The sequence below is a fragment of the Python bivittatus genome, unplaced genomic scaffold, assembly GCF_059951505.1.
Source record: "Python bivittatus isolate LINGU-HERP-01145 unplaced genomic scaffold, Pbiv_v1 ctg000480_np1212, whole genome shotgun sequence".
NCBI lineage: Eukaryota > Metazoa > Chordata > Lepidosauria > Squamata > Pythonidae > Python > Python bivittatus.
The window spans coordinates 14,175,692-14,197,856 of record NW_028277075.1 but is presented as its reverse complement, the minus strand read 5'-3'; the positions used below and the strand labels follow the sequence as shown (position 1 = coordinate 14,197,856).

The 22,165-nt window shown below is 37.2% G+C and overlaps 1 protein-coding gene across 1 annotated transcript; it reads left to right on the top strand.

The window, feature by feature from the left end:
* Positions 1-100: 100 nt before the first annotated feature.
* Positions 101-21,085, top strand: SRP54 (signal recognition particle 54). The gene is made up of 16 exons (XM_007436791.3): positions 101-332; positions 7,878-7,984; positions 8,426-8,517; positions 9,487-9,571; positions 12,407-12,511; positions 14,110-14,176; positions 14,260-14,317; positions 15,736-15,886; positions 16,964-17,112; positions 17,460-17,560; positions 17,664-17,750; positions 17,893-17,966; positions 18,086-18,194; positions 18,728-18,898; positions 19,606-19,701; positions 20,635-21,085. Exons 2-16 carry the CDS (start codon positions 7,907-7,909, stop codon positions 20,724-20,726), a joined length of 1,515 nt encoding a protein of 504 aa, XP_007436853.1. The 5' UTR covers positions 101-332; positions 7,878-7,906; the 3' UTR covers positions 20,727-21,085.
* Positions 21,086-22,165: the final 1,080 nt, after the last annotated feature.

Below are 22,165 nucleotides of genomic sequence, written 5' to 3'. Positions count from 1 at the left end.
TACTCGGAAGCTGAAGCCAATGTAACGCAACGCGTACCTCTTCCTTTTTGTATATTACACTCCTATCTCAAAGAGGGCGTTTCCCAGAGATGCCCCGGAAGCAGATGTCTGAGTTTGGCTCGGGGCAGGATGATAACTATCGGTTCTGTCTAGTGGTGACGTGACATTGTTCCTGGTTGTTTGGATGCTGGGGAGGGGAGGGGAAGCCGGAGGGAACGGAGTTGATCATTGGTGCTGGGGCTGGTTTGGCGTCTTCTGAGGACCCTTAAGAGGCCTGGGCTGCTGTGTGACTTTCAGAGCGGGGCCAGGCCGGGCCGCCGCTTCGCTTCTCGGTAAGGTCTGTGCGGAGGGCTGGTCGCCGTTCGGTAATCTGAGCTCCACCGCCCGTGAGACCTCTCCGGACCCTTTCAGGTTATGCCCCGGTGCCTTTTTGGATACGTACAGGCTTCAAGGCTGTAAACAATTGGGTTGAGGGGACGCACACGTGCTATTCGGTGAAGTAAAAATTTAGATCTTGCTTTTGCAGTGGTGCCACAAACCGCACCGGAGGAAGTGGAAGAAGAAACCTCTTTGGGGGAATTGAATCCCTCTGTGCTCATCCCAAGTAACCTGGATGCTTTTTTTATATCGAGATATATAGTCGTACTTTTTGTTTTAATTGCGTATAAAGTTATATTCTCCCCTTTTATACATGTGTCTGAAGGTGAGCTATGATCAAAAACTGGTCTGGGCTGTTATTCAGTATATTGACTACGTTCACATATCATCTTAACTGAACAATAATTTATCCAATTAGTTATCTGGTTTTTTACAACACAGTGGGATATAAAATAACTATATGGACTGGATTTGCACAACATGGTAAATTAAACAGATTTAATTTGAATGTTTTGTGCAATTATAGAGTGATTTGTTTGATTTTTATTGGTCATTATAGTTTGTTAAACTATGGTTTATGTTCAGGCACATCCAATATTTGTGTTGTAGCATTTTATAAGTAATATACTGGATAAATAAAATTTATTTCTTCTAGAAATTCTATCTTTTTGTACGAATGCTGACAAATGTCACATGGTCAAATAGTTCCACCATAATTGTCAAATTCAGGATGCAGATAATTTGAAGCTTTTTGTATTGTTAAATGTGTGCCTAGTTTAAATATACTCTATAAATGAGCAGAATGGGAATTTAAACTATTTATTTCTCATCTCCAGTCTCCTAAAGCAGCTCACAAAACAGTAATGTATTGCAAATGGAAACAGTTCCCCTCCCATCATATTGCTTTGGCATAATTAGCAGTGCAATTGTAAGTATACTTGCTTGCATGGGTGCCTTTCTGGGCTTTTAAAGACATTTTAAAGTATTACAGAACTGTAGTTGAAACTTAGTTAGGCAGTTTCATTTTTTTCTCTATAGTTCCTTCTGTTCTTTTCCAGCTCATTAGGGAATCCTAATTATGACTAATTATTCAGCTGAATGAGCAACCCCATCTTTGTTTAATGCCTCTTGTGTGGGGGGGGGGCTCGGAGAACCTCTTGCTGGGGTATGTGGAGGAATTTGTTCAGCATCTGAAGGACAAAGTCAGATTTGCTTGCAGTTGGATGCTGGCCTTTTTGCAGGTCCAGATGCCTGGGGAGGAGTTTTGCCCAGTTATCTGGGAATGGTTTGAATCTGTTGGACCTGAGGAAGCGGACTGAGGACTGTGAGCAAAGCTGCCTGCTCTTTAGATCCATACCCTTCCTGGCTTGTTAAAGCGGCTCAGTAGGTGTTGTGTGAGTGGATTCTAGTGGTTGTTCTTCTCTGAGTGAGGGGCTTGTTCCTTTACCTCTTAAAGAGGCTTTGGTTTGCCCCAAGAAGCCATTGCTGGACCCCACTATACTGGACAATTTTTGTCCAGTACCTAACCTCCCCTTTTAAGGGAAGGTGATTGAGGAGGTGGTTGCACAGCAGCTTCAGAGGACCTTGTAAAAAGCAGATCATCTGGATCCTTTTCAGTTGGGATTCAGGCCCGGGTATGGGATGGAAACAGCATTGGTCATGCTTTTGGATGATCTCTGGTGAGGGTGGGATGGGGGTTACATATCCATCCTTGCCCTACTTGACCTCTCTGTGGCTTTTGATGCCATTGACCATGGTATCCTTCTGGATCGGCTCAGAGGATTGGAGGTGGGTGGTGTTATGCTGCTTCGCCTCCTTTCTCCAGGATCGATTCCAGTTGGTGGTGATTGGAGAGGAGAGGTCCTGCCCTCAGCCCCTACTGTGTGGGGTGCTGCAGGGTTTGGTACTCTCTCTCCTCTCCTGTTTACCATCTACATGAGGCTGCTGGGTATGCTCATCCATCTCTGTGGAGTGAGGTATCAGCAATACACTGATGATACCCAATTATATATCTCTGCCCCTGGTGAATTAAGCAATGTTGTGAACGTCTTATCCTGGTGCCTGGAGGCTGTGAGGATCTGGATGGGGAACAACAAGCTTTAGCTAAACCCTGGCAAGACTGAGTGCCTTTGGGTTCAGAGGCCTGCCGGTTTTAGGACTATGACATCTTTGGTGCTGGATGGGATTGCACTGCCCCAAACAGACCAGGTGTGCAATCTGGGGGACTTCTGGACTCACGACTCCTGCTCAAAGAGCAGGTGGCAGCTGTGGCTACGAGGGCCTTTGCTCAGCTTCGTGTTGTGTGCCAGCTGTGCCCATTCCTAGATCGGGGGGGGTTCTGCTCACAGTCACTCATGCCCTAGTCACCTCCCGATTGGGCTACTATAATGTGCTCTACATGGGGCTGCCCTTGAGGAATATCTGGAAGCTTCACCTGGTGCAGAATGCAGTGGTGTGGACAGTTATGTGTGCTTCCAGAACAGCACATGTTACACTTCTGCTCCATGAGCTACATTGGTTGCCACTTTGCTTCCAGGTCCAGTTCAAGGTGCTGGTTTTAACCTTTAAAGCCCTTCATGGCATGGGACTAGGTTATCTGAGAGACCACCTCTCCCCAATTATACCTGCCCACCCCATCAGGTCTGGTAGAGAAGGCATACTGCAGGTGCCACCTGCTAGGGATCTATGCATGGAGGGTCCCAGTAGGCGGGCCTTCTCTGCCGTTGTGCCCATCTTATGGAACATTCTCCTCCCCCCCCGAAGTGAATTAGCTCCACCCCTGTTAATGTTCAGGAAGTCCTTCAAGACCTGGCTTTGTCATCAGGCCTGGGGGTCTCAGGGGACCAGTGAAATTTTACGATGGGTCAGTCACCATGGCTGATATTCCTTCCCTCCTGTGCCGTGCAGTTTTTATTTTTTTAACAATGACTGTTTTGTATTTTTAATAATGTCTATTTTTTATGAATTATTGTTTTAATTAATTGCTGTATGCCTCCCAGAGTCACTTTTTGTGAGGTGGGCAGCCATATAAAATTGATAAATAAATAAAGAGGTACCAGTTAACAGGGAAGAAAGTCATAAAACATTATTATGACAAATCCATGAAGATTGTTGCTGGCTTTCTTCCCAAAAAGATATGAGCAGCAAATGCTGGACTATGTATCTGGAAGTAGAAACTGAGATGCAGTGGGAACTTTGCTTCCCTTTGAACTGACATCTATTGCCACCAAATTTTTTTAACCAAATGAATTGAACAATTTGACATGCCCTCCTTCTGAGGTACAGGAACACTTTTTTTTTCTCCATAGTTTTTCTTACCGAGGATGGAAGAGATTCTCCTAATAGCTGCAGTTCAGAACTACTGGGGGGTGGGGGTAGGGGTGGGGGGAGAATTATGCTGTTTTGATTTTTAAACTTTAATTTTGAGGAATCATTTTTTAAAATACCTTTAAGGGAAGCCACTTTAGTTTTGTGATTTCCGTGAAGAATATATTTATCTCTAATTTGTAATTTATATTTTTTAAATTTAAATGTGGTATGTAGTTTATCACTAGAGATATTTAGATAACTTATCTTCATGCTCATTCTACCTGCAAATCTGTCCTTTAATTTCTGTCATACTTTAAATCATGGGTAGATAGTGTGGTACCCTCCAGTCTTTTGAACTACAGCTCGTCTGCAGTCTGCACAGTCAATTGCAAGAGACCATATAAATTGTACATTTGAAGGAAATCATATTGCTTACTCCTGGATTATTTTCTTGCTTTTGTTTTATTAATTTTTTAGTGAGCAGTTCTGATAAAGACAATGTTCAGTCTTCATCATAAACAAGAATATTAGGGAATATTAAATTGGTTATTTTTTCATAATATATTAGGGGTGTGCATATCCTTTAAAAGAAATGCTCTGGAACACAGAGGAACATGTATGAAGCACCTCTTTTCAAACTGTTAAAGCAGCTGTTTCTTTTTCCAGTTCCTGCAGGTGCTTTAGAAACTGCTCTCAATTTATGAGAGGATTTTGAAGGAATTCTGTGTCCCTATTATACAGGTGAAACTCGAAAAATTAGAATATCGTGCAAATGTTCATTTATGTCAGTAAGGCAACTCACAAGGTGAAACCAATATATGAGATAGACGCATTACATGCAAAGCGAGATATGTCAAGCCTTATTTTGGTATAATTGTGATGATTATGGCGTACAGCTTATGAAAACCCCAAATTCACAATCTCAGAAAATTAGAATAGTGTGAAAAGGTTCAATATTCTAGGCTCAGAGTGTCCCACTCTAATCAGCTAATGAATCCATAACACCTGCAAAGGGTTCCTGAGCCTTTAAATGGTCTCTCAGGCTGGTTCAGTAGGAATCACAAGCATGGGAAAGACTGCTGACCTGACAGTTGTGCAGAAAACCATCATTGACACCCTCCATAAGGAGGGAAAGCCCCAAAAGGTAATTGCAAAAGAAGTTGGATGTTCCCAAAGTGCTATATCAAAGCACATCAATAGAAGGTTATGTGGAAGGGAAAAGTGTGGTAGAAAAAGGTGCACAAGCAGCAGGGATGACCGCAGCCTGGAGAGGATTGTCAGGAAAAGGCCATTCAAAAGTGTTGAGGACTTTCACAAGGAGTGGACTGAGGCTGGAGTTAGTGCATCAAGAGCCACCACACACAGACGGATCCTGGACATGGGCTTCAAATGTCGTATTCGTCTTGTCAAGCCGCTCCTGAACAACAAACAACGTCAGAAGCGTCTTACCTGGGCTACAGAAAAAAAGAACTGGTCTGTTGCCCAGTGGTCCAAAGTCCTCTTTTCTGATGAGAGCAACTTTTGCATCTCATTTGGGAACCAAGGACCCAGAGTCTGGAGGAAGAATGGAGAGGCACACAATGCACGATGCTTGAAGTCCAGTGTGAAGTTTCCACAGTCTGTGTTGATTTGGGGAGCCATGTCATCTGCTGGTGTTGGTCCACTGTGCTTCATTAAGTCCAGGGTCAATGCAGCCGTCTACCAGGAGATTTTGGAGCACTTCATGCTTCCTTCCGCAGATGAGCTTTATGGGGATGCTGACTTCATTTTCCAGCAGGACTTGGCACCTGCCCACACTGCCAAAAGTACCAAAACCTGGTTCAATGACCATGGGATTACTGTGTTTGATTGGCCAGCAAACTCGCCTAACCTGAACCCCATAGAGAATCTATGGGGCATTGCCAAGAGAAAGATGAGGGACATGAGACCGAACAATGCAGCGGAGCTGAAGGCCGCTATTGAAGCATCCTGGTCTTCCATAACACCTCAGCAGTGCCACAGGCTGATAGCATCCATGCCACGCCGCATTGCGGCAGTCACTGCTGCAAAAGGGGCCCAAACCAAGTACTGAGTACATATGCATGCTTATACTTTGCAGAGGTTTGATATTGTTCTATTTCCAATCCTTGTGTTATTGATGTCATGTAATATTCTAATTTTCTGAGATTGTGAATTTGGGGTTTTCATAAGCTGTACACCATAATCATCACAATTATACCAAAGTAAGGCTTGACATATCTTGCTTTGCATGTAATGCGTCTATCTCATATATTGGTTTCACCTTGTGAGTTGCCTTACTAACATAAATGAACATTTGCACAATATTCTAATTTTTCGAGTTTCACCTGTACACTGTGGGATGATGGTTGTGTATCCATCCTAGCCCTCCTTGATCCCTCAGTGGCTATTGATACCATCAATCATGGTATCTTTTTGAACCAGCTTAGGGGGATAGGAGTGGGGGACACAGTGTTATGGTAGTTTTGCTCCTTTCTGTGAGGTTGGTTCCAATTTGCATTGATTGGGGGGCAGAGATCAAGCTATAGTCCTTGCTCTGTAGGATACCTCAGGGCTCTACCCTCTCCCTCTCCCTGTTCCTGTTTAACATCTACATTAAACAGCTGGGTAAGGTCATCTGTTGGCATTGGGTGAGGTACCTGTACACTGATACTCAGTTACATGTCTCTGCCACTGTTCAACCAAATGATGCTATCAAGGTTGTATCTCAGAGTTTGAGGGCTGGGCGGGTCTGGATAGGGAGGTACAGACTTTGGCTGAACCCTAGCAAGACTGAATGGGGAACCTAAAACCCACAGCCTTTTCTGTCTTCAGTTCTAGATCAAGTGGCATTCCCCCAGAGAAAACTGATATACAATTTTGGGGTCCTCCTGGACTTATGGCTCCTGCTGGAAGAGCTGGTGGCAGCCATGGCCAAGAAAGCCTTTGCTCAACTTCATCTCATGTGGCAATTGTGCCCATTCCTGAATCAGGAGGCCCTGATCATAGTCACTCATGCCTTAATCACATCCTACTTAGATTACTACAAATGCTGCCCTCATAGATCACTCAGAAGCTGCAACTGGTTCAAAATGTAGCCGCATGAGTAGTTATGGATGTGCCTCTACTTTGCAAGCTTTATTGGCTTCCAGTAAGCTTCTGAGTGCAATTCAAGGTGCTGATTATCACCTATAAAGCTCTTAATGGCAGAAGGCATTAAGGTCTATCCAAATTTCAGGAGGCAAGCTGTGCCACAGGGCGGGTACTGTGACAGAGAAGGCACACCTCCTGATGTATTTCCTTTAGATCATGCCATTCTCTCCAAGCAGTTTATAACATTCTGTGTGTAATTAGCTAGTCTAATTATTTATATATTAATCATAGAATGCTGTAGACTTAAAACATAGGTAGATAACTTGTAGTCCTTGAAGGCATTAGGTGTAGCCTCCAGGTTCCCACTAAGACAGTGCCATCAAACTGTAATTTGTAATGTGACAGAAGGAAAATAGTATTACACACATAGGAAACAGTCTTATTGATTATATTTTAATTAAATTTAGCTTAAATGAAAGTCTATTTTTTGTCTTGGCCCCGTCTGTTCTTCAAAATGTATTTCTTGGCTCCCCAAAACTTCTGACTAAAAAAAATAATTGGGTTAAGAAAAAATTCAAGAAATTCAGTCAACTACGAATTTGTGTTTGCTATTAAGTAGCCTTTTACTTAGTATTTATATATTTTGATATGTGAAATATATATTTTAATGTTATGCCACATAAAAACTTTTGATGATAAAAAATGAAAATGTATCAGTAAGAACAACTTCAGAACATGTTTATTTTTTGGTCTTTTGTTGCCTAGCTTCATGTTTTTATAACAAAGCTTTCACTTTTCGCATGCTAGTTCTGAAATACTTTTCTCTTATAAATAATGGTAGGGTAGGCTTATACCTTGCACTAGGTCATAGCTGGTTTAAGCATTATTTTTCTGAATAAATCATAATTGGCTGGACTTGCCCAGGTGTAAATCATATTTCACTAAATATGGCTGGGTTCATATAATAAATAATGTTAAGTCAAAAATCATGTTATGATTTAGTATGATGTGTGAACCTAATTATTGATTAGCTCATATGAAAGATAGAGTGTAGCTTGTAAACTAGAATAATTCAGCAATATTTTAATGTCTTTTTACAGATCATATTTGAGCTGACCCTATTGTCAAAATGGTTTTAGCAGATCTTGGGAGAAAAATAACCTCAGCGTTGCGCTCCCTGAGCAATGCTACAATTATCAATGAAGAGGTATGTAAATTTTACGTATGTGATGCAATATAGGAAGCTAAGTAGAAAGAAATGGTTATTATCGGTTTGGCTTTGATAGAAAAGATCCCCATATTGAAGTAATAAGGTTGGAATTGATACATCATTAATTGAGATTCAGTGGAGGAAATTCAGTGAGTTGGTGCCATTTGCTAAGTAGGTGCAACTTGATTGTTACAGTTGGAATATTCATATTAGTATTCTTATTTCTTGTGCATTAATTTCTTTTTCAATTTTTATCTGTTCCTCAATTCACTATGTTTACAAGATTTAACCGTATGAAATTTTATCATTTTCTGTATTATTTTCCAACTAGTAAATGTTAAGCTAAAATATTCATTGGAGAGATAAATTGTGAATGTTAAATAAATTGTAGATACATTGTACAGAAACATTTTCTGTATTGTTCTTCTGCCCGTATAGGTTTTAAATGCTATGCTAAAAGAAGTTTGTACAGCATTATTGGAAGCTGATGTCAACATTAAGCTGGTGAAACAACTAAGAGAGAATGTCAAGTAAGTGAACCAAGCCAAGTAAGAATAATGTTGTTTTATCTCAATGTATATTGAAGTGTTAAATTTATTTATATTGTTACTGTTGCTCATCACTCTTAAAAGGAGGACATGTGAAGTTTTGAACTGCTGTGATCAAGAAGTTCAGTATTATATTTTTAATTAAATAATTGTGTTCAGCCAAACAATTGTTTTTCTGAATATTTTCTGTACTGTATATTTTTCCCAAGACCAAAATGTTTTGTATATGTTGAAGAATGGTACTTACAAAAATACAGGAAGGGTAACAGTAGTATATAAAGCTAATGTTAAAAATCAGAATTCTCCATTGAGAAAGAAGGCAAGAGATAAGAGTGGTCGTACATTCTGGGCCAATCTGCCAGAGCAAAAATAAATAGGAAGCTGGAACACAAATTGCAGTGAGATCCATTTAAATGATAATGCTTAAGCTGAAAAACTGGAAAGCATTAGTGTTTTTCAAACTTGGCAACTTTAAGATGTGAGGACTTCAATTCAGTAGGTGGCTGGCTGGCTGGAGAATTCTGGGAACTGAAGTCCATACATCTTAAAGCTACCAAGTTGAAAAACACTGATCTAACTATACCAAAAGGTAGGGATGGTGGGATGAGAGACTGTGAGGAAACCCCAGGATTGTAGGCTAAACTAGAAAATCCAAAAGCCTCCTGGAATAAGGCAGTAGTAAACCATTTCTGTATTGTTGCCGTGAAAACTACATGGATTTTGTAGTCATCAGGAACTGAATTTGATTTGAGAAAATATTTTTGCCTTATTTGAAGATAATTACAATGCTATGAAATAATGAAATAAATATTCAGAGATTTTTAAGGAAAGGCATAGTTCACTTAATATATCTACCCCAGATCCTCAGTATAATAGTGGAGCATAAATTATATTAGTTCAGTAGGACATTTAAGTCATCTTGTACTGATTTTTCCATATTTCCAATCATAGATCTGCCATTGACCTTGAAGAAATGGCTTCTGGACTCAATAAAAGAAAAATGATCCAACATGCTGTCTTTAAAGAACTTGTTAAGGTAAAATTAAAGTATTGTTTTGTAACCTATATCTGTAATATAGGCAAACATTCTAGGCATCCTTATTTCTCTTAACTGAGTATCTAACCAAGTCTATTATCTATCTCATATTCATATATCTATATGAATAATGCATGCCATTTTAAAGACATCCTTTTGCAATTATGGGTATGCATAATTTTAATAAGGCATGCTATTGATGAAAGTTGGCTACTTCATAGCATTACAGCAGTATAGATTTTATGCTGAACTAATTAGTGCTCCTTTCTACTTTAGAAATGTTGGCTCAGGCTAGTATGCTTTTTAATCATTAAATGTACTAGGTTGTTGACTAGGCAAGATCTGTCCTTATATAAGTTACACTAACACAGTTCAGGTCTTATGCCAAGTTACAGTTTGAACTAATTAAGGTTTAATGAGTTATTATACATTAAAAAGTATTTATTTATTCAGTGTTAAAAAGTGATAAAACTGGAGAACTAAAGCAATTTACAATCATTTGTAAAAAAATAATAATAAATTAATACAATTTAATAATTAGGTAAAGGTTTGTTCACTGAGACGTTGAGTTAAACTGTGTAGAAAGCCATGGAGTTGGCCTTGAAGGAAGTATTCAAAAATTGTTACAAAAGTGATGTCTCAGTGAACATATCCATCTTAATATGGCACTGACCATTTCTGTTCTTCTTTACCTTATATGATGAATACTGAGCAAGCAGAAAATCAACAGATCTAAACAATATCTATGCATTTAAAGATAAAACTCATAGCTGAGTTCTAAGTCAAAATTGTTCTTGTCATGTTAGAATTGAGGTATAGCTTAACGAACAGAGGTATATGCTTTGCGTCAAGTTTACATGGTTATCTTAGTCTGAAGGTTTATGCAATCGTACAGCAGAATTTTTATTCACTTGTAGCTAAAGCAGCTGCAATGGTTAACCAGGAAGCTGATCCCCAAATGCAACAAATGCCTGTGTGATATGTGAAGCTGCTTTTTGGAGGTATTAGGTAACAAAAAGGCCAATGTTGTATTTGCCAGAAGTAGCAATGCGGGTCATCAGTTTTATTTCTATAAAAGTAAAGCTTGATGTCAAGGTTGAAGCCTGGTGACATCACTGACGCGTCCATGTAGTTTTCTCAGCAGCAGTACAAAATTGGTTGGCCATTGTCTTCTTCCAGGATATTTGTTCAACTTCCCAGTCTGACAGCCTTGGTATTCTCTAGAGATCCCCTGTCCAAGTAGTAACCAGGCACAACCCTGCTTAACTTCTGAGCCAGATAAGGTCAGCCAGACAGTGTCTCCTACAGGGACTTAGTTCTGTAGCATCTTTTTTGAAAAATGAAAATACAGTGGTACCTCGGGTCATGAACGCTTCTGTTCATGACCAATTCGGGTCACGAACAGCACCGTTTGCAAAATTTTGCTTCCGTTCGCGAACTCCGCATCAGGTGACGAACAGGATCCGCGGCCATTTTCCCTGCTGACACATGTGGCTTCCTGTAGGGAGAGGGACTCTCCCTCCAAACAATAACCGCCTCCCCACCCGCCTTCCTGTCCTCCACGCCTCAAGCAAGGTTAGCGTTCTCTCTCTCCATACTGTACTGTACTGTACTTTGTGACATATTTTTGTGGTTTTAAAAAAAAAAAAATGTTCAGAACGGATTAACCGTATTTACATTGAACCTTATGGGAAAATTTGATTTGGGTCGTGACCAAAATCGGTTGGCGACCAAATTCGTAGGGGTCAGAACGAATTAACCGTATTTACATTGAACCTTATGGGAAAATTTGATTCGGGTCGCGGAACGAATTAAGTTCGTGACCTGAGGTACCACTGTACTGTATGTCAGTTCCAATAGAGGCGAATATGTGTAGCTCAGGGTTGAACTGTGGAGTCCTTGGGGTTCTCTGAGCTTGGTTCTTTTCTTGCAAATGTTTCATTACCAGGCTAGGTAACATATTCAGTGCTGGAATGGGATGGGGTTTGCTCTCTGTTTATATACTGTGGCATGCCCTGCCAGTATTAGCGGGGGTGGGGGTTTTGTTTTGTTCCTCTGGTAGTTCCTTGATTAGGGTATTGTTTACTGCTTGCTTGTGTGCCTGGTGGTTATCTCTGCTTATCTGGGTGATGATTGCTGGTGAGGAGATGTTTGGGTCTTTTGTTTTCTTTTCTATTGTCTGTTTCGAATAGTGTGTAGATGCTGCTTATCTCTATGTGTCTGTTGATTGCTGCCTTGTCTGAATACCAAGCTTCCAAGAATTCCCTTGCATTTTTGGATGTAGCTTGGTCTAAATCTAAAACTGTATGTCAGTTTTTGTCCTATCATCCCTCACTTGCAGTTCTTCAGTGCTGAATAGAGGCATGTATTTATGCAATGAGATAGGGTCCCCAAATCTGCTGCAGTGGGTTCCCCAATTGTGCTAATTCTAATATAGTAAAATTAAGGACATTTGCCTTACTACTCAAATCAGAGTTTTTCTGAAAACTAAAATTGCTAATTCTTTGGTTTTGAATCAGGCTGAAAAGTTAAGAGAAATAATTATTTTTACAAAGCATAAAGCTGAAATTCTTGTGCTGTGATGGCATGGCCGTCAGTAGCATCAGTGTAATGTTGAGGAGAGTGAGGGACTTGAAGTGTCATGTGGAGCAGAGTTGATCCTTGTTCCACTACTCTCTGGTTGTAAGTTATTGTAGCAGAAGGTAGAATAAGATTATCTTGATTTCTCCCTTTCCAAACTGAGGAGAAATATACACTATAAAATATGCAAAAACAAAACCCTGAAGGCTTTGTAAACGTTGTAATTCTGGAAATTATGCTGTGTTTGTTTTACAGCTTGTAGATCCTGGAGTCAAAGCCTGGACACCCACAAAAGGAAAACAAAATATCATCATGTTTGTAGGCTTGCAAGGAAGTGGCAAAACAACCTCGTGTTCAAAGGTAAATTTTATTCTGCATGTTATGTAAAGATTTTTTTAGGTAGACTTTTGTTGTACTGGACTACTCCGTATCATGTGAGTGCATTTCCATTTAGATGGCTGAGCTTCAATCATTTCTATGTTCTTGTATGTACTCAAATCTGCTCCAGAGTCTCCTGAACAAAATTGGTAGGTGCACAGAAAGGGTTAATAAAACTTTGTTTTGCTGCTAGATCCCAACCCATAAACAGAACTGAGCTGGATTTTAGAATACTGTATTAAAGTGTGAGGTGTAGGAGCAAGCGTTAGTAGGCAAAATCTAAATCTATAAATTAGAGAAATATAAGATGAATATTTTACTTCAGTCCTGTACCTGTCAGCATTTCAGTACACTGTTTTAATCTTGTCTAAACTCTGAGTCTTCCCATAGTTTAATTCTGTTACTATCCAGGATTTTCATCTGAGAAAAGTTCACATTTCTGAAGTGGTGCTTTTTTATCTAACATGTTAATTTTTGAATTATCTTATTAGAATGAAGCCTATGTGTTCATAATAGTAGTTTTGTTGGACTTATTTCAATAAAGTTTATGAAGGAGAGGTTCCTGGTGACATAATGGTATTTTAAAAGACGTTTTCATTTCAGTGCTTTATATCTAATAGTGTAACATACCTACAGTAAGCAGTTATGTGTCAAACCTACCATTCCAGAAAGGTTCTCCTTCTTCTTCCAGCCCTTCTAATCTGACTGTTTGGGAGCAGGATGTGGATTTCCAGAAGCTAACCTCCCGAATCAGAAGAGTTTTATGGTTTCCAGATGTGATGTTCCAGATTGAAATAAGCTTGTTTGGAAGCTGGACCACATTCTGAACACCTGAACTGCTTCTGTTTCAGTAGACTGATTTCCAGAAAAGTGCTGGACCACCACTGGAAAAATTGGATCAGTACATTCAGGAAAAAAGGAACATTCCAAAGAAGCCTAGAATGTTCCATTCCTGGAGTAGTAGGTTTTCCACATCAATAATTCTAAATCACTTGGGAAAATTGTTTTTGACCAGCACATGTACATTTTAAAATAAAATGTAAAAAGGTATACTATGAAACTAAGGTCCATATTACATTTTCTTATGTTAGGTCTTTACAAAGTGAAGTTTTTATATATGAAAATACTGTGAACTATATTGTTTTCAGTCCAATATGATATATGACCTATGATGCAGACCAACTTCTGCATGGTTCATTGCTCCTTGTGTAATAAATATGTCAGGTCTTATTGAAAGACAGGCTTTTGTAATCCAGGTATCTAGAATTTATTAGATTTTCTCATAAAATTCAAAAAGGTTGTTTGCATTACAGTTGGCAAAGTTGACAAGATAAAAATGACTGTGGTGGAACATGAGAACATCAAGTAATTAGTAGTAGACAGGGTAGATTTATAGTTTAGCTCTATAATTGTTTGTACCTTAAAGTAGCTGATAAAAGATAGATGTTTCTGAGCTACATATATTCTCTTCTATTGATAGATGTTTCAGTCTTTGGAAGGGCAACTTCAAATAAATGAAAACAAAAAATGTTTTTAATATTAGTTTATAAGATTACATCTTGATTTTTTTAAATTAACAGTTGGCATATTATTACCAGAAGAAAGGCTGGAAGACATGTTTGATATGTGCAGACACTTACAGAGCAGGTACAGAGGTTAATTATTTTTAGTTATTTTGTTTTTGATAGATGTGTATGTCCTAGACGGCTAACAATATTTGCATTCTGTAGGTGCTTTTGATCAGTTAAAACAGAATGCGACAAAAGCAAGAATTCCATTTTATGGAAGGTATGTATAACTACCTTTTTTATGTAAAAATGGATTATCCGGTTTTGAGATTGTGTGTAGAAGTTCACTGCACAGATTTAGATAAAGCTAGAATTTTATTGTGATATTGTCTTGGTTAATATTTATCAGAACTCTACAAAAGCTTAATAGCAAAGTGTCTTAAATTCAAGTAAAAATATGTTCAGATTTAAGTAGAATTTCGTGGAAGAATACCATCATGCTATTTCATTTAATTACAAATTGTGCTGCTGCTTCCACCTGTAATACAATTACATTGAAGATTGTGTAAACATAATTGCACAACCATTTCTTGTAAGTAAATTAATTTGTCTATTATCATAGCTCTGAACACCTCTGTTTACCAAGCTGAGCAGTTTCTCTGGAATAATGAATGGACACGCTATTCCATATTTATACGTACATAAACATAAACTTCCTAAGTTTGTGTGTGTGTTTGTGTGTATTTATCAGACATTTTGGAGTTAAACTAAATTATTTAGTTAAAGAATCAAATTAACAATGAACATTCAGATTTAAAAATATCCAATGCCTGTTATTTCAAATAATTGTTTCTCTAGAAGAAAGAGAGTCATGGCTTGTCTGCGAAAGGAAAAAAATATGGAAAACTCATTTGATATATTAATGTCTCAAAATAGCAGAATTCAGCTTTATTTTCAAGCCTTTTCTTATTGCCATGATGCAAGGCTACACAAAATGTTTTGTTTCAAACTGTTTCAAGCATGTAACTTCACAAAACATAACCTTTCTAGTCCTATACAGGTTGCTTAGAGCATTCTGGAAATGGTTTGAATATATTTTTGAGCTTGAAATTACCCCATTTCACACTCAAAACTGCAATCTTGTGCTTGGAACAGGACATTCTAATGGGATGTTTTGTGCTCAAATTATTTGAAATGAGGTGTTTTACACACCCCTTTTATAATGCATGTCCTAGCCCTATTGTGTTCTCTTCCTCTGTTGTGGTTTAATTTTGATTATGCTAGCTAGATTCATACAACATGCTAAACCAAAACCAAATGTACATTGTATGTGTGTTTATGTGATTACAAAAAACAAAACTGATAAAAGTCAGGAAAAGTAGTTTTCTTATAGGTCAAATTTATTGGAATTCTTCATTTAAATAAATTAGACTTGATGGCTAATTTTTTAACCATAAATAAAGGTAAGAGCAGTGGTCACTAATGAGGCATTCACAGCATGCTCCTTGGCAACTCTTGACTGGTACAATAAAGCCTAAGCTATCTGATCCCCACCACCACCACATGATGGATCTCTCCCTCCCTTCCTTGCTTGCTTGCCTGTAGCAATTATAGATGCTTCCCCCAGAGCTCAGCACCTGCTTCAGAGTAATTTTATAACTTCATATCAACTTAAGCATCTGTTTTCCTTTGAACTAGTTACACAGAGATGGATCCAGTAATTATAGCTTCAGAAGGTGTTGAAAAATTTAAGAATGAGAACTTTGAAATAATAATAGTTGATACAAGTGGTCGTCACAAGCAGGAAGACTCTTTGTTTGAAGAAATGTTACAAGTTGCTAATGCCATAGTAAGTATTGTTTGAGTAATGCTGAATGAAAGTCCTTCCAGAAGTAGGATTTGCAAGCTGTATAATGCTTCTTGAATGTTAAGCAAATATCTTATTTACTGTTGATCATATGCTAATGCATTTGATGCCATCTTCACCTGCATGCCACACAAATCTGTTGTAGAAAAAGAATGGATTCTTTGGAGCAGATTTGAGTTGGTATGGGATGGAGCAAATAAATCTTGATACATGAGTGAAAGTCCATTTGCTTATACCCAATAAGCAATTTTTAATTGGAAATGTTCTTTATCTTTCAATTATTGTTTTTATCAGGATTATAGAGTTGTTTCCTTTTATAAAATTGTAGTTACTAAGATCTTAAATATACAGCAGATGTAAAATATGCACATCAAAGCACCATGTTTATAAGCATCTGTATTATTATTATTATTATTATTATTATTATTATTATTAAAATGTATATGCTGCCTGACTCATCTGCATTCAGTGGGACTAGAAAATGGGCGTGTAAGATTAGCAGTGTTCATTTCTATTTGGAACAGTTGTGAAGAAACCAACTCCCTCAAAATGGTCACTCTTTAAGGGCTAACACAGAACTCAATATACTGATGCTAGAATAAATGTATGAAGACTGCTAATAGAGTAAATGTGCTATGAAGACACACAGAGACAAAAAGTAGGATTTCCATTCTTCTAGAAATTAGAAATTGAACTAAAATTTGAATTGGACAAACATCTTATTTAGGTCAAATCGTCTTCAACAATTGGCAGCATCTCTTCAGGACTGAGGTGAGGGTTTTCCCCTGCTTACCTGAAGACATGAAGGACTGAACCTTGGATTTACTTACTTACATGGAAGTGTGCTTCCCAGCTGAGATAATGACTCTTCATTACACATTAAAGTAATTTAAATTTAGAATAAATCTGTATTTTCATGAATCATTGTTATCTCCCTTAATGAAACTAGTATACCACTGTTAGATGTTTAGCATGACTTACAGTTTATTATCACTATGAAGTGAGCAAGGATAAGAGCTCCTGATTTCTGTTTCCCCTTGCTTGTGTCATTGCTTCCAGCAACCAGATAATATAGTTTATGTGATGGATGCCTCTATCGGTCAAGCCTGTGAAGCTCAAGCAAAGGCTTTTAAAGATAAAGTTGATGTTGCTTCTGTAATTGTGACAAAACTTGATGGCCATGCCAAGGGAGGTGGAGCACTGAGTGCGTAAGTAGTTTTTATTTAATGGCTAAGCAACATTGTGATGCCTATAAATAGCTGCATAAAATAAAGAGTTCTGAAAGCACGGAGTTGATCCTGCATTTGATACATTTTCCAGCTCTTCTAGCTTTGCTTTTTGTGGAAATTGAACCATGAAGAACTATTGTCTCTTCACTGCTTACTGTATTTTGTTGGTACTGGGAGGAAAAACTGAATTTTTCAGGGTTTTCAACTATCAGGGTTAAGTTAATTCTTCAGATTTCAAAACTTTAATGCAGAAGAGATGCATCCCATTCTTTTCTTAAATCTTTTCTGTTTTGAAATTCAAAAGTATAAACTGTGTTTCACTACAGAGTTGCTGCAACTAAAAGTCCAATCATTTTTATTGGAACTGGAGAACATATAGATGACTTTGAACCTTTTAAAACACAACCTTTTATCAGTAAACTTCTGGGTATGTATTGTTCACTGCACAAATTTAATAGCTAAAATTGTATTTTTTCTGAGTTGTAATGGATTATGTTTCAGTTGTTGAAGAAGTGTATTTTATATTACAGGCATGGGAGATATTGAAGGATTGATAGATAAAGTAAATGAATTGAAATTAGATGACAATGAGGCACTCATAGAGAAACTAAAACATGGTAAGCTATGCCTGAAACTTTCCTAATATAGCAGCTTCAGCAGTTTAATTCTCTTGTTCATTTTGTTTTGAAAGATGGGATGAACCATCTGATTTATAATGTACAAGTTTAATTGTTACAATGTAATGTTTTAACCATTCAGGTCAATTTACATTGAGAGATATGTATGAACAGTTCCAAAACATAATGAAAATGGGGCCCTTCAGTCAAATACTGGTAACTATAATAACAAATACTGGTAACTATAATAACTGGTAACTATTTATCTAAAAACCACATAACATATTAATATTCACTTTGAAGTGGCTTTTAACACTTTTTTGCAATTATTATAGGGTATGATCCCGGGTTTTGGAACAGATTTCATGAGTAAAGGCAATGAACAGGAATCAATGGCAAGGCTAAAAAAACTGATGACAATAATGGACAGTATGAATGATCAAGGTAATATTTCTAGCATAACTGAATGACAAGGGCTGAAACATGTTTATTCCGTTGTCAGAATAATGAAAAATCCAAAACGTATATTCATATATTTTTCATTTTGTGATTTGTTATGATTTAAACATTGGACAGGGTCCAGCTTTTCCCTGTGTGGCTGGAAAGGCTTCTTCTGTTTATTGGGGGGAACTAAGATGAACATAGACTTGTCTGTGTAGAAAAGGAATAGGGTGTCAATTTTCTCTAATGCCGCATCCTTCCTACTTTAGGGGCTTCACTTACACAAACTGAATCCAAACCTATATTTTTATTTTTTTTAAGCAGATTTAATTACAATCTTGCTAATTATATTGAATCTTAGTATTTGCTTCATTTTTTTAAAGTTTCTGTGGATTATTTAAGGTACAGAACAGTGCCAATCTAGTAGTAGAGAATTTTGAGAGAAATTATCTTTTTAAAAAATCTATAAATTCTACATTTTAACACTGTTGAACATGAAGAATTCCTCCTTTATCCATTACTTCTCTAAATTACAGAACTAGATAGTACAGATGGAGCCAAAGTTTTCAGTAAGCAACCAGGAAGAATCCAAAGAGTAGCAAGAGGTTCTGGTGTTTCAACTAGAGATGTTCAAGAACTCCTGACACAGTACACAAAATTTGCACAAATGGTGAAAAAGATGGGAGGCATTAAAGGACTTTTTAAAGGTGAGAATCAGTACATATTTTGATTATTTATTATACATGCATATATTGGGCATTCTGGATTGACTCAGTTGCTTAATACTAGAATCATAGGGTTGAATCTAAGGCATCCATCTGCTGATAAGCAGCATTTAGTGATGGAACAGATTTCTTCTCTGTCCTGTTCCTGTTCCACACTACCTATTATGCATCTGCTCAAAAAGATAGAAGAATCCTCCACAGAGCAGATTTGGGAGACACATGGAAAGGAGAAAGAGGTGAAGTCTTACTACATGATCAGAAGTCTTTATGGATGCAGCCCATACATTCTCTAAGTTAACTTATAATAACAATTCTGATGTCTTGTATTGTACAATTTAGTACATAGAGGTTAACTTTCTAAAAGCTATTAACATCTTTAGTGGAAACATATGCTAATTAGTTCTAAAAATTACAAAGTCAGCTAATCTGTACAAATTTGTTGTAGAAAGAAAAGTATTTTCATACATTTATGAAATTTCTGCAGAAAACTATCATAACCCGTATTGAACAGATGAGAAGCTGCAACATTTATTTATTTATATTGCTTGCATGAACTGCTGACTCTAGCAATTTAAAATGCTTAGCTGCCAGCACACCAATCAGAAGAGGCTAAGAGAATTTTCTACTATTTTGATATATTTCGTTACTGTTCTTTCTCTCTTCACCACTCCTTTTTTCTTTCTCTTAAGGAGGTGATATGTCAAAGAATGTAAATCCATCCCAGATGGCAAAACTGAACCAACAGATGGCAAAGATGATGGATCCCAGAGTTCTCCATCATATGGGTAATTATGCTTTTTCTTTGCTTGCTGCAGGAGTGGGCTTGAAAGCTAATGGTTCCTAACAGTTCCAGAAAGTATTTGAAGATCACCTTCTGTACCTCTTAGAGACTGAACTCAGAAAGCAATTTTGTTGTGACAAAATTATGTTTATGGTGCAGTACATATTAGTATGCTGGAGTGAAAAGTAAATTTTGTCATAATTCTTTTCAGTAAACTGAATTAAACTATGGAATGTCTGATATTTTCTGTGTCTGTTTCAAAAATTTAAATGACAAACGTATTATTTCTTGGAAGTACCAAATTGTAGAATAAAGATAGTTTTAAAGAAACTTTATGAGTTTCACACAGCAGAAAACAGCTCTGAATGCTGATTTTTCTTCCAAACAACATTGAGGGAAATTTATTATGTACAGTCTTACATTTGCTAGAGATCTCGTAACAACTGGATTATTTGAAAGCTGGTGCAAAAAAACTTTAATAATAACTATTATTAATTAATAATAATAATTAAAAATTATTATTATCATACTTTATTTTTCTCTATTTTCTTAATACTTTTTTGAGTGCAGTCTTTTTTCTTTTCTTTTCTTTTTGTTTTCCACTTCATTTCATGTATCAGTGTCTGGGATTCAGAGAATTTCTTTATAACTAACCAAGAGTACCAATATTAGTAGAAACTTTTATGCGTTTTATTTGCATGGCACTTCATTGTTCACTATAGTTTTCTTTGCAACTGTTTTTGAAACCAAGGAGATACTGAATGTGACATGAAGGGTTGCTGTTTAAGAAACAGTAGAAAAAATAATTTGGGGTAAATAGACCTAATTCTATAGTTCTTTAGATACCAGTTATAGTTTCTATATAAATATTCTGTTGTAAATAGGCTTCCCCAAAATTGTAGTTGTGCCCATATTTAACTTTAATATTTCATTCCAGGTGGCATGGCAGGATTGCAGTCAATGATGCGCCAGTTTCAACAGGGTGCTGCTGGAAATATAAAAGGCATGATGGGATTCAATAATATGTAAAAGCAGCCTTAATAAACTGACTTGATTAACCATTATTTGCTGGAATATTTTTAAAAGAATGAGATCTCCTTTTCTGCTGTGGAGAATAATGCAGCATTATACTTCTAAAACATCAGTTTGGAGAGTTTCCAGTTTTACATCTAGAAAGTGGTTATATTTTTGCTTCAGTTTATTTCTGTTTCAGTTTTAATGTTAACTTGGACATGTTTAAAAGAAATCATGTATAAATTTAATATTTAGAGGAACTTTTTAATTGTTTCAAATGGCAACTGTTATATTTGTAAACAATTCAGATCTTTGGTTAATGCCAATTTGTCACAAATATACTGTAAAATAAACTTACATGGTTGTAAATTTAAGAGCTGATTTTTGTGCTTACACTGGACTTTAGAAATAAGTCTGTTGCAAGGAAATGTTTACTGCTGTCAACGTGCTTCAGGAATGAATTTCGGTGCTCTCAGTTGCACCCTCCCTTGAGGCAAGTTTGGACGATAATACAATTATATGTCTTGTTTCCTGATACTCAGTTTGCTCTATTCACTAGATCCTAGGACTTATAAAATGACTGTGCCCCAAAGTGTAATTGTGGTTTGATTTTGAAGAATACATTGCTTTTGCACAGCCCTATCTAGAGCCTCTTACAAGTCATTATTGATTAAAGACTACAGAATTATTTGCATTCTAAAAGTATAGGAACTACAACAATTTTTATGAAGAGTTTGGGAAGACTTAGTTTATATGTTATACTAAGCTATATTCTGGTTACATGGGTTATTAAAGTTGAGTGCCTTAACTTGTTTCTAGCCAGGGCTTTTCCTAAATAAGAGTCTAACATGTCATTTTAGTCCATACCTGGCATCAAACTGGGAATTAACTCTCCCTTTTGGCCAGAGGCTACAACGGTCACAGAATGGGCTTTTCCAGCTGCAGCATCTTTACTCTTAATGATGATTTGGAAAAAAAATGATTGATTGTGGTAACATGGTTTATGAAATGCCTCTTTCAAATATTTTGTACAACTTCAATAGTCATATGCTAAAAATAAGCAAGATAACATTAGAATAGGAGATCCTGTTCAAATCCTATGAAATTTAACAGGGAAAAGTGTAAAGTCATCTAGGTAAGAAAAATGAAAGAAACATGTAGAGAATGAGGGAGAGCAGCACATATGAAAAGGACTTGCATGTACTAATGGATCACAAGCTCAACATGACCCAGCAGTGTAATGCAGCTGCAAAGAAGGCTGATAACACCTTGAGCATCAAGAAGAGCATAGAGTCCAGATTGTGGGAAGTAATTATCCCGCTCTACTTTACCTTAGTCAGGCCTCACTTGGAGTATAGTGTGCAGTTCTACACACCCCAGTTTAAAAAAGACATTGAGAAAATGGAGCAAGTCCAGGGAAGGGCTACCAAGATGGTGAAAGGACTGGAAACCAA